Source organism: Pantherophis guttatus, chromosome 14 (assembly GCF_059756535.1).
Source record: "Pantherophis guttatus breed Tessera chromosome 14, ASM5975653v1, whole genome shotgun sequence".
Taxonomy (NCBI): Eukaryota; Metazoa; Chordata; class Lepidosauria; order Squamata; family Colubridae; genus Pantherophis; species Pantherophis guttatus.
Window position 1 is genome coordinate 615,005 of NC_142076.1, and position 12,522 is coordinate 627,526.

Below are 12,522 nucleotides of genomic sequence, written 5' to 3' on the forward strand. Positions count from 1 at the left end.
ATTATCAGCATTTCTTTTGCCTTTGCCTTTGCCTCTTGGCAGTCATACTAACTTCTTAAACAAATTTTTAGTTTATTACTTATAAAATAGGATGATCAGGCAGCTACTACCCCACAAAACTGTCTCAGAAGGAAGTTAAAATTGAAATGGCTGAGAATCATTTCTCAGCCAGAACCATTTATCATTGAGTGATTCATTCTTGTGAGATTTGGGAAACTTTATGGGAGATGTCTTAGGATAATCATTCTTACTATGAGATCACAAGATTTGGGCATTCTAAGGCAAGGTTTCATGGGACTCAAACACCAGGATTGAACACATAGGACTCCTTGAGAGGATTGTCAGGTCATGCAATGGCGTTGCTATTGTAATTCAAGTCATTCAAGTGACGTGATCCTCTTGTCTCTTGTTTAAATTGTCTGTTATTTTTCAGGTCTTCCTCTTCCCATCTGGGCTGGCTCGCAAAAGGATGTGGAACAAAAAATATCCCATATGCATTCTTTTCCCAGAAGTGGATCTGAAGATCAAAGCACTAGCAACAAAAGACCAAGATGTGGACTCTCCAGGAGAGGAGAACCCAAAGAAGAAAGAAGTATCAGGGCAATGCCAAGATGAGGCCCAAGAAAGGACACTTTATCTCTTTGGCAGAACGGGTAGGGATAAGGAAGAGTGGTATCAATATCTTGCAAGGGCCTGCCAAGCTGAACACCGTGAGCTACACCACACCAGCCAAGGTGAACTCCTCTCAGGTAAAGCAGGCTGGGAACCATGGGTCCAACTCCCAGGGTTCCTTGAATTGATTGCCACTTAATTTTCAGAAACAGAATGAGGAAATCCTGGGATGAAATAATGTTTTGTATACTTAAATTGAATGGCATCTGTTTTTGTCTTGACCCAATCCAATCCCAGTCCAATCCAGTTCTTTGTTGCCACATCTATCCTGGGCACAGGGGATACCATTTTAAGACCGAGGGTAATGCTTGCAATGCTAGAGCATCCACCTGGGTGGGGGTGAGAAAAAAGGTTTTGACTTTTTTGACTCCCCCTGCAGATGCTGTCTTCTTCTGCACCCTGTAGATAAAGAAAAGGCAAGCTTCTTACAGTCTCACTTGAGCCAAGCAGGTGTTTCTTCAGTTAGCAAGTGTAAGATTGATTTTTTAAGGAAGAAAATAACATTGAGGACCAAGTTGGATTAGAACCTGCTGAGGGGTTTCTCACTTAAACCCAATTGGAATGATTTTCATCAGAAACAAAACCCTTATCACTAAAAGCTCCTGTTAAAGGACAGCAAATTCTGGGCATCAGCAACTACCCCTGTTGTTTCTGCAAACAGCCCCAAATTTCATGACATTGATATTGCTGCACTCCCAGTCCTGACCCGTCTCGTCATTATCTGTTATAGCAACCCTTCCTTCTATTGCTCAGGTATAATCCAGCCCATTCCTGCAGGAAAGGAGATCCACAATCACAGCAGCGGCAGCACGGAAGACCTGTTCCCTGCCACTAAGCCCAAGGAGCTGAGCATCAGTAGCCGAGAAAAACTCTTATTGGATTACAATGTGTACATGTCCCAAATCATTCCAGTAGTTACTGACTCCGACCCAAAGTCCTGCTCCAATACAGCAGACAGCCCTGGTTCCAAAAAGGTGAGGAAATCTTGCTGAAATCCCAGGAAAAGCAGTTACTAAGTGAAACTGCAACTGTGAGTTTGATCTTACAAAGGATTGGTTGCAAAGTTACTTTTTCATCACTGTTGTAACCGCGAACAGTCATTGAATGAGGCAGTTGTTAAACAAGGACTTTATATGTGTATAAAATTGAACAAATTAAACATTGTATTTTTAAAAAATGTATCAAATGCAATTTAAAGATTAGGAATTGTTTTTCAAAGCTCCTTTTTAAAAAATTGAACAAAAAATGGTCTAATGTGATCAATGAGCTTTGATTATTCAGAATTTATCTTGGACATTTTGTAAGATACCTATTATTCTTTGCTATTTAGAAGTTGTTTATTCTCTGCTTCAGCCAAAATTGTTCCTCCAAAACTCCCCATTTTATGTCCTCAGATCTTCAGTCTTACAAAATAACTTTAAAAATCTTTATTTTTTTGATAAGACAAGAGAGACATGCTGCACTGAGTTTATGGATGCTGGTAAGGTGTGTGACATTCCATTTGCTGAAAAATTAAAGCTGATGGTACCATCCCCAAGTATTCAGATTTTGCTAAAATATTCTGAATACCAACTTTCAGACCCATAAGGTAAACATACCATCTTACCAACAAAATAAAATACCACTGAGACATTTGCAAAAGGGGGGGGGTCAAAAATAGTAAGATGATGGTGATAGCTATGCAACAGAAACTCCACTCTTGTTTTTATGTATGCTGTGCTTCCCAGTCCTTAAACACCCCCACTTATTTTTGCCAATTCCCCTGATTTACATAGTGAGAACTTTAAAGGGTGGTTACATCTCCCCAGCACATGTGGCCATTATAGTCCGGTAAGATGAGTGATTTCTTTCCCTTTTGTTCTTTTCAGTTCCCTGGAGATGAAAATCTGACCCCCAACCCCCCTACAATTTGGGTCAATGCAATGCTTGGCCGAATGTTTTGGGACTTCCTAAGGGAAAAATATTGGGCAGATCAAGTTTCAGATAAAATTCAGAAGAAACTGGGCAGAATCAAGGTGAGAAAAGCTGCTTTCCCTTGTCTTCTTGAGTAAACTTCCAGGGGGCAAAGACACCCTGCCCAGTCCTGCCCTGCTGTCCAGGAAGGCGGCTGAGATACCCAGAAGGCATTGCTTCCTGGGTCCAAAGGCAGATTTGGAAGCAGATTTGCTCATCCCACATGTTGCGTAGGCACGTACCTCACCCTACGTTCCCACAGCACACTCACAAATTCACCAACCACGTTTCAGCCTAGAATGTCATGCAACTAACTCAGCACACATTATTAGATTATGGTTTTATAAATAAGGCAAACCTCCCCACCCCAAATCAGTTGAGTAAACCGTAGCGTGCAAACCCAATACTTTCTTCTAGACGTTTAATTTTTGAGTGCTGCAGACTGTCTCACCATATTTAGACCAAGCAGCCAGAGAGACTGGATGCAAATGGATTGGCTGATACGGTATCATTCTCAGCTAAATTTCTTTCCCCCCCCCCTCACCCTGGTTCCTAGTGGACCACAACAAGGCACTAGAGACACAGTGCACTTCTCTAATTCCATCAGAGAATTAGCTGGCTCTAGGAATGAGACTGGACATTTGTGAAAGACTACAGAAGAATAGATGGACATTTCTTTTGTATTTTCTTTTAAATGGTTAGTAACTTTTCCACCTCAAGTCAAGAGGCAGTTAGAAAGAGGATCAAAGGCATGAAGGGCATCTTAATGTTCTTTCTGATAAGTGAAGGTAAAATATACAAATCTGGTTTCCAAGATTGTGTTACCCACCAATTTCTTTGCAAGAAATCTAACCCAGAGATACTCTGTGAATCTTGCTTTCTTGTTTGTATGTGGCCTTTGGGGCCTGACCTTGACTGGTAAAGAATGCCAGCCTGACAGCAACTTTCTTCTTCTCTTTGACTTTCCCTGATGGTTGGTTCGTTTCCTTCTTCCTTTGCTCTGGTGCAGTTGCCATATTTCATGAATGAGCTCACCCTAACTGATCTGGAGATGGGGACCTCCATCCCACACATACTTGGCACTTCTAGCCCCACTGTGGATAACCGAGGTACGTTTTGGTGACCAGCCAGCCTGTGATTCCCATTTCTGTCTTCTTGTGGCCCATGTGCACCTGGAATGTTTGGAAACGGAGCAGCCTGGACTGGCAGCTTTCCTCCAGACACCTCTGGAAAGGAGCTTTGTTTTTTCAAGTTATCTGTTCCATATTTGCATACTTGGAAATAGTGGGACATGGTGTGGACGGGAAAGATTGATAATTGAAAGAAGAAATCCGATTGACAAAACAAGGAATTATTCAGACTCTAGAAAGGACCAGCCTGGATATGCTATATTCCTTCAGCAAAAGCAGCCACTTCAGGATTTGGAATAACTGGTCCTGTGGGAGGATGGTTTCTTGCCTCTATGCACACAGACATCAAAGCCAGAATGATACCATCCATATATCATCATGTCAGTCTGCATAATTTCTCCAAGAATATCATGATGTCACATGCTCCCTGTGAATGCCTCTGTCCATATGTTAAGGTCTATACCAAAACAAAATAAAAATACTTGAGTTAAACATGAAACATGTTTAACAGGGCAATGTTTCACATAGCCTACCATTAGGTGGGTTTACACATTATTATTAGCCATGGTTTATTTAGCCATAATTTAAGGAATAAAACTATAGTATACCGAGTCATGGTTACAAATAACAATGGCAGAGTTAAAGTAGAGCAAGCATAGGGCCTAAATTGGTATGTGAAGTCAGCCATCTGCTTTGGAGGACAGGAGATGTGCCAGCCTTAGGTGACCTTACATGTTCAACCAGAGAAGGGAGGACAGAACTACAGTAGGGATTTTCTGAGTTCGGAGTAGAGCCATAATCCCTGATCTATTCTTCAAGTAGTTCATCAACCAGGAATGATCGTCCTCTTTCCACCAGCCATTTTTCTAGAGCAGTGTTTCTTAAAGTGTGGTCCTAGATCCCCTGGGATCCCCTAAGACCTTCTAAAATCAAAACTATTTGTCAGCCTATGTTGAAAAATAATACACTATTAAAATATCATCAAACAATTTTGAAAAGTGGTAGCAGCAAAGAATGTGCCAATTTTAATTTTTAATATAGTAAATATTGATAAATATAACCCATACAAACAGAAGGTCTTTTGGGGGTTCTCCATATTTTTCAAATGTGGGAAAGGGTCCTGAGAAAGAAAAGGTTTAAGAAACACTGTTCTACAACAAACCATATGCATTTTGTATATAATCCAGCCCAGCTGGCACCAGCTCAAATCCCAGAAGCCAAACCGTAACCTGTCATTCTCCTTTGGCCTTCTTTTCGGCTCTGCAGGCCTTTGGGTGGATATGGAAGTGACCTATCAAGGAACTCTGAAGATGACCCTGGAGACCAAGATGAACTTGTATAAATTAGGCAAAGAAGACCTGGAGGAGGAAAACGGGAAAGCAGATAAGGACAGAAAAGGGTGAGACTTCTTGGGCCCTTTTTTTAGCTGCCAGCTGAGCTCCTAGGACAGATGCCATCCTCCTTTAAGAAACTCCCTAGAATACAGAAAGAGCTTTACTGTCCCCTGCCCTGAGATCTTTATGGTACTACCTGTCTTCGCATTCTTTCCTGGAACAACCAGCTATAAGAGAAAGTTTGTTTTGTTATTTTTTTTAATTTTTAAATATAATTTTTATTGAAGAATTTTTAACAAAATAAAAACAATAGAAATATTAGAAGAGAATAAACAAAAAAAGGAATAATAGCGAATAATAAGAAAAAATAGAAAAAGAAAAAACAGAAGAAAAAATATTAGATTACATTAGAGCAATTTATAAAAAGGCAGGTTTGATCTTTTTGACAGTGGTTATAAATGCATTTATATGTTACCTTCTCTATCTGAAGTTAGATCATAATTTCCTTCTTTCCATAAGCTCCCCTTTCTAATCTTCAAATCTGTGAATCAAGTTCCCTTTTCTCTTTTTTCAGCAAAAAGTCCATAAGGCATAAAGTAATTGTTGATCTTTTGCCTATCAAAGAAGTTATTTTTTCTATCTCTACTATTTCTGTTACTTTCACCAAACTCCGTCATGGATATTTTGGAATGTTTCCATTTTTGTACTTATCGTCTCGCACAAGAAATCATATGTAAAAATATTCCTCCATGACTCTTTTCTAATTGATTGCCCATTAATTCCAGCAAGAACAGTTCTGATTTCAGTTGAGTGTTGATCTTTAAAATTCTTTGAATCATCACATGTATTTGAACCCAGAAACTTCTGGATTTTTTATAAGTACACTAAGCATGTAAAATGACCATTCATGTTGTCCACATTTCCAGCATAAATTGAAGTATCTTTATACATTCTAAACAATTTTTCTGGGGTCATATACCAACAGAACATCATTTTACAAAAATTCTCTTTTAAGTTATAATATAATGTAATTTTCAAACTTTGTAATCACATATTTTCCCTTTGTTCCATCAGTATACCAGGTCCAAAGTACTTAGCCCATTTTACCATATAGTCTTCTACTTCTTCCATTTCAAATTTCAAAAGTGTTTATGTTTTAGTAATTACATGTTCATCATTTAGTTCAATTTCAACTTCTGTCTTCTGCTGCTCAGGTAGCCCTCGACACAATTGAGCCCAAAATTTCTGTTGCTAAGAAAGACAGTTATTGAGTTTTGCCCCATTTTGCCACCTTTCTTGCTGCCATTGTTAAATGAATCACTGCGGTTGTTAAGTTAGTAGCACGGTTGTTAAGTGAAGCTACTTCCCCATTGACTTTGCTTGTCAGAAGGTCACAAAAGGGGACCATGTTACCCCAGGACACTATAACCATCATAAATATTAGTCAGTTGCCAAGCATCTGAATTTTGATCACGTGACCACACAGATACTGCAATGGTCATAAGTGTGAAAAATGGTCATAAGTCACTTTTTTCAGTGCCAATGTAACTTTGAACAGTCACTAAATGAGCTGTTGTAAGTCAAGGACTACCTGTTCAATGATTCTTAAAATCTATATTCACCTTAACGTATTGAGCCTAGAATTTCTGTCACTTAAGTGATGTGAGATATCATGTGACCACATTGCTTAGCAACAGCTTCCCGTTGACATTGTTAACCGATAATTGCGGGTCTCCACCCCAATCCAAGCCATTCTGAGCTTGGTCCATCCCAGCTCCGAATCTTGAGTCTCGATAAGGAAAGGGGCTGTCTGCTCTTCAATCCCCCCACTCTGCCTATCTCCTCCCCCCTTTGGCTGCCCTACTGGGCGGATCCGGGGCTGCTTGCCACTCTCAGGCTTCTTGGCACAGTGGAGTCCCTGAGCCGCATGCAATTTGGTGCAAAGCCAGCACCCCACTTGCCCCAGGAAGCCTCAGTACAAAGCTACCACGCAGCACTGCAGCACACATGTGCCCAGCAGTATGGCATGAAGCTGCCACCCGGCTACATGTATAAAAAAGCTGTCACAGTGCAAAACCCCAGCTGCCCTGTGCTCCACTGGCCCTGCCACTCCAAGGCCCTTCGCCATCTTCCTTCTGCTGCTGACAAGGCGCCTGGCCTTGCCCTCCGTGAACCTTCATCCCGAGGCTGCTCAGGTGTTCACCAAATAATTCCTGTCGTTCTCCAAACAGCCTTCCGAAGCATCCCAAGAACAGGGCAAGTGGCCTCGGAAGAAGGCCTGGCACCGCCACCCGTTGCCTCGCGCAGGGCCAGGCCAGCTGCATCTTGTCAACACTGAGAGGAAAGTGATGCATGGCGGGGCCTGTGGCATGCAGCTTTTTTTCATTCTCTTCAAATACGCCTTACCGGCTTTTAACACATTTAACAATGTCAAGTATCTGCTTTCTCAAGCAATTCTTCTAATTTTTCTGGAGTAATTTCCTTTTCTGGCAATTGCTCTAATGAATCTCTTCTTCCTTTGTTTCTGGAATCACCATTTTTTACTTATAATCTAAAAGTAAAAGTAAATCAGTTATAAAGCTGATGATAAAAGTCAGAATTCTTTTTCCTCTCATTCTTTCTCTTTATATCCTTAGCCCATTCTGTCTTTTTCTAGTTTTGATGAGACCATCTTCTGTTATATTTATCTCATTGTTTTGAAAAATTCCACCATTATTTTTTCACTCTAAAGGTCAGACAATCAACATTCCCAGAAAGATCTAGTGTGTTTATTTAATTCACCTAATACTAAAAGCACATTCACCAAAATCTTTATCTTTCAAATTAATACAATTCCCTTTATCCATTTGAAACTTTCTTCATCAAAATCTTGGTTAAACTTTTCTTTGCTGTTGTTTTATAGTCTTTTAAAAGTATTATTTTCCTCCTTATTTTCTCTGTAATTCAGAAAGAAGGTGAATCATCAAGAAATTTTCTTTGACCCTCGCTGTTGCAATCTGGCGAGATCCGGCCATGAATGGCGTGAATGGGTTTTAATTGTTTTTAATGTTTTAATTTTTAATGTTTTTAGATATGGTTTTTAAATGCATTGTAAACTGCCTTGAGTCTTCGGAGAAAGGCGGCATACAAGTTGAACAAATAAATAAATAAATAAATAAATAAATAAGTAGAGAGGCTTCTCCTCTCCTGGGCCTTGTTTTTCCTCCTTAAAGCTGTACTCTCCACAAATTACTTGTTTATTTGCAGAAGGCTAGGAAACCCTTGCATTGACGCCCTAGTTCAGGGAAGGAAACCAATTTCAATGAAAGATCCATAATCTGCCTGGATGGCTACCTTTTACATGCGGGATGCACGTTAAAAGCTTCGGGGCTTCAATTGTGCAGTTCGTGGTCACTATCTTGACTTATTGACCCAGCCCCTCTGCTGACACTGTATGAAAAATTAGATTAAGTGGCAGCCTCCCCAAAGTTGTTCCATCAGATCATTATTTACCAAGATCTGTCCGGCAATTTGTTCAGTCTAAGAAAGACTCCAGAATGTAATCAAATGGAAGATCAGATTTTGTGGATTGGAGCATTAGGAATGCAAGAGCTGATTTGTGTGACACCCCTTTGTCCAACTGTCTCTGATATGGAAATGTGAAAAAGATAGCTGGTGCCTGGTGGCTCAGCAGACTGATAGCATTGTGATTAACACCAGCTGTCTGCAATTACTGTAAATTCGAATCTCACCAGGCTCAAGGTTGACTCAGCCTTCCATCCTTTCTAAGGTAGGTAAATTGAGGACCCAGTTTGTGGGGGCAATAAGCTGACTTTGTATAAATATACAAAAGTATGAAGGCTATTGCTTAACGCATTGTAAGCCCCCCTGAGTCTCCGGAGAAGGGCGGCATATAAATCAAATTTTAAAAAAAATAGCTAGGAAGGATGATTCAGATACAGCCTTTTCAGATGGGGAATGTCATAGAATACCAGTATTGGAAGGGACCTTGCAGGTTTTCTAGCCCAACCCCTGTTCAAGCAAGATACTCTAGTCTAGTCTATAGCATTGCAGACAAATGGTTGTCCATTCTCTTCTTTAATGCTTCCAGTGATGGGGCACTCACTGACCTCCTGCTGAGCTATTTAAGAAGCTGTTCTATTCTCCAGCCATTTCCTCCCCCTGTTAACAAATCCTTTTTATTCTTATTCTATATGTAGGTCACTGTCCTTAGGATTCACTTCTTAATCTCTGGAAAGGGAATTAAAACCGCAGTGCAGACTGTAAGCCTGACCCCCATGGCACTGAAAAGGACAAATCTTGCAAAGGCTGCCAGCTTCTCACCCTGGTCTCCTTCTCCTTGCAGCATAAAACCCCGTGTAGACCTGTTGGCTGAGAGTGATGTGGAGTCGTCCAGTGCCGGTTCTTCTGAGGAGGAAGACATGCCTGTTGTGGAGCTCTCGGGGATCCCCAGAGAAAGGAAAATCCCTCCTGGCGTTGAAGGGTAACCCCTTGGGTGACCATGGCTCTGTCCCCACTTTCACATTTAGCATTCCTCAGTCATGACCTGATCCCAGCAGGTGGACGTCGTCTCCAGCTGAGGAGGGGAAGAACTAAAGCCCTCCTTAGCTGTACTGAGGTTAGAATAGCATTTTCCTCCTTGAGCCAGTCCTTTCCCACCAGAGTACCTGGGGGGGGGGCTTGCTTGACACCCCCCCATTATCTTAGAGACAAATCAATTGGGCTGCTTTGGGTGTGAGCAGAGGGATGTTTTGGGAGCGTTGGGAGGCATTGAGTAACTAAATGCTCTGCTATAACCACAAGTCATGAAGCCAGTTTGCTGTAGTGTCTAGGACACCAGACTAGAAACCAGGAGACTATGAGTTCTAGTCCCATTTCAGGCATGAAAACATGCTGGGTGACTGTGGGCCAGTCAATCTCTCAACCCAAGTTACCTCACAGGGTTGTTGTGGAGAAAGAAGGAAGAGGAAGGATTATTAGAAATGTTTGCCACCTTACAGCCTAGATTTAACAGCCTGTACCTAAAGGCAGAATCAATAAAAACACCGCTCGTGTGTTTAGTACTGTGTCCATTGAGGACCAAGGCCCCATTCATCCTCTGGGCAACATTCCGTCTTCCTAATATAGAACTTTAGAATAGAATTTAGAATAGAATAGAGCTGGAAGGGACTTTGGAGGCTGCTCAAGCAGGAGAATCTATACTATTTCAGATAAGTGGCTGTTTAGTTTCTTCTTTAAAACTTCCAGTGATGAAGCGCCCACGATTTCTGAAGTCAAACTATTCCATTAGTTAATCGTCCTCACTGTTAAGACGTTTCTCCTTAATTCCAGGTAGCTTCTCTCTTTGGTTAGTTTCCAACCATTGTTTCTTGTTGTGCCTTCAGGTGCTTTGTAGAATAATTTGACCTCCTCTTTGTGGCATCCCCTCAAATACTGGAATACTGCTAGCATGTCGCCCCTAATTCTTCTTTTCTTTAGACTAGCCAAGCCCAAATCCTACAGCCGTTTTTCATATGGTTTAGTCTCCAGGCCTTTGATCGTCTTAGTTGCTCTTCTCTGAACTTTTTCCAAGATCTCAACATCTTTTTTGTAGTATGGTTACCAAAATTGGTTGCAGTATTTCAGGTGTGGTCTTACTAGGGTTTTATAAACTGGTACTAATATTTCACTAGATCTTGATTCTATGCCAGAATTGTATTAGCTTTTTTGGCCATTGCTGCACACTGCTGGCTCATATTTAAGTGATCATCCACTAGGACTCCAAGTTACTGTTTTTGAGGTCTCACCTAATACCTTTGATTTTTCCTGCCTAAATGTAAAACTTTGCTTTTCTCCACATTGAAATTTATTTTGGTGGCTAGGGCCCATTGTTCAAGTTTGTCAATATCTTTTTGGCTCCTGAGCTTGTCTTCTGGGGTGTTGGCTATTCCTGCCAGTTTAATGTCATCTGCAAATTTGATGAGTTCCCATTCTATTTCCTTATCTAAGTCATTTATGAAGATATTGAAGAGTACTGGGCCTAAGACGGAGCCTTATGGTACCCCACTATTTCTCTCCATGTGGACGTAGTACCATTAAGGACTACTCTTTGAATGTGGTTTGTCATCCAGTTACAGATCCATCTGGTGGTGATGTTGTCTATTCCACAATATCTTCCTATAGATGCTGATATCATCGCCACTTCTGGTGTTATAATCACCAGCCCAGAGAAGATTGGTATTGGTAATATTTGCTCAACTTCTCCACCAGGGTTTGCACAGACCACAGCTTAAACTACAGATTGGGATTCCTTCCATTTGGAAAATAAATATTAATGCAAATAATTAACTCAAAATATTTGCTCTCTGTCTATACTACCTGAATACAATCATCATCTGGCCTTTGTTGTATAGTCTTTTCAGATCAGTTGAGATCAAAATTGAAAACCCACTTGCTCTTCCATACAGACTCACTTTAATGACAGGGAAGGTATATGAGAAGAATCCTAGCAAGGAAGGAGAAGACATATCCAGGCACCAGGTCTCCTGTAATGAAATGATATTAAATTTTCATAGGTGCACAGGTATCCACTAATTTTTTGTGTCACCCAGAAATCCCAAGAGGTGGCTTGTGTGTAACCTGGAGCCTTAGAAGTGGCATTGGTGGCATTTAAAACATTATATTCTTGTCTAGGTGCAAGAAGATGTTCGTATTAAACTGATTTATTTATTCATTTGTTTATTGAATTTATATTGCCACCTATTCGCCCATGGTGACTCAAGGTAGATTACAGAATAAAAGACCACATTTAAAACAATAAAACCTAACAAAAAGAATCAAATAAATTAATCTAGTACAATATAACAAAATCACCTCCCACCCCCTGCCCCGGCAACAGCAGATCACATGACCCATTTAATGAACTCCATCCCGCTCTGGGTTCCCCAGGCCTGCTGGCAGAACCAGGTCTTCAGTACCTTCCAGAAGAATATTAGAGTGGGGGGCCATTCTAATCTCTGTGGGGGGGAATTAGATGTTCCAGAGAGAGGGAGCCACCATGAAGAAGGCCCTTCTCCTGGGTCCCACCAGGTGTATCTCCCTCTGGGATAGGACCCACAACTTTCCCTGCCTCTCTCCTCTGATGGGTTGGGTAGATGTGACTGACAGTCCCTCAGATAACCTGGTCCCAAGCCATGAAGGGCTTTAAAGGTGACAACCAGCAACTTGAATTGCACCCAGGAGCAAATCAGCAACCAGTGCAGCTCTCACAGGAGAGGTGATACGAAACAGCGTACAGGGGGAGAGGTTCAAAAACTTTCCACATGGTGCTTAAAAAACAACCTGCACCTGAAGATCAGCAAGACCAAGGAGATGGTGTTGGGTTTCCAGAGGAAGAGAGAGGAACCTGCCCCACTATACACTGAGGGGGGCTGTGTAGAGAGAGTTTCCTCCTT

At 41.2% G+C, this 12,522-nt stretch overlaps 1 protein-coding gene across 2 annotated transcripts in view; it reads left to right on the forward strand.

Annotated features, from left to right (window-relative positions):
• Window positions 1-12,522, forward strand: part of LOC117667363 (testis-expressed protein 2-like) — a 40,018-nt gene that overhangs the window by 19,795 nt on the left and 7,701 nt on the right. For both annotated transcript variants that reach the window (XM_034420674.3, XM_034420675.3), the window contains exons 4-9: window positions 434-749; window positions 1,426-1,646; window positions 2,541-2,687; window positions 3,635-3,734; window positions 5,022-5,154; window positions 9,435-9,572. In XM_034420674.3, the coding sequence (XP_034276565.2) occupies window positions 434-749; window positions 1,426-1,646; window positions 2,541-2,687; window positions 3,635-3,734; window positions 5,022-5,154; window positions 9,435-9,572 (1,055 nt within the window). The remainder of the gene's footprint in view (window positions 1-433; window positions 750-1,425; window positions 1,647-2,540; window positions 2,688-3,634; window positions 3,735-5,021; window positions 5,155-9,434; window positions 9,573-12,522) is intronic.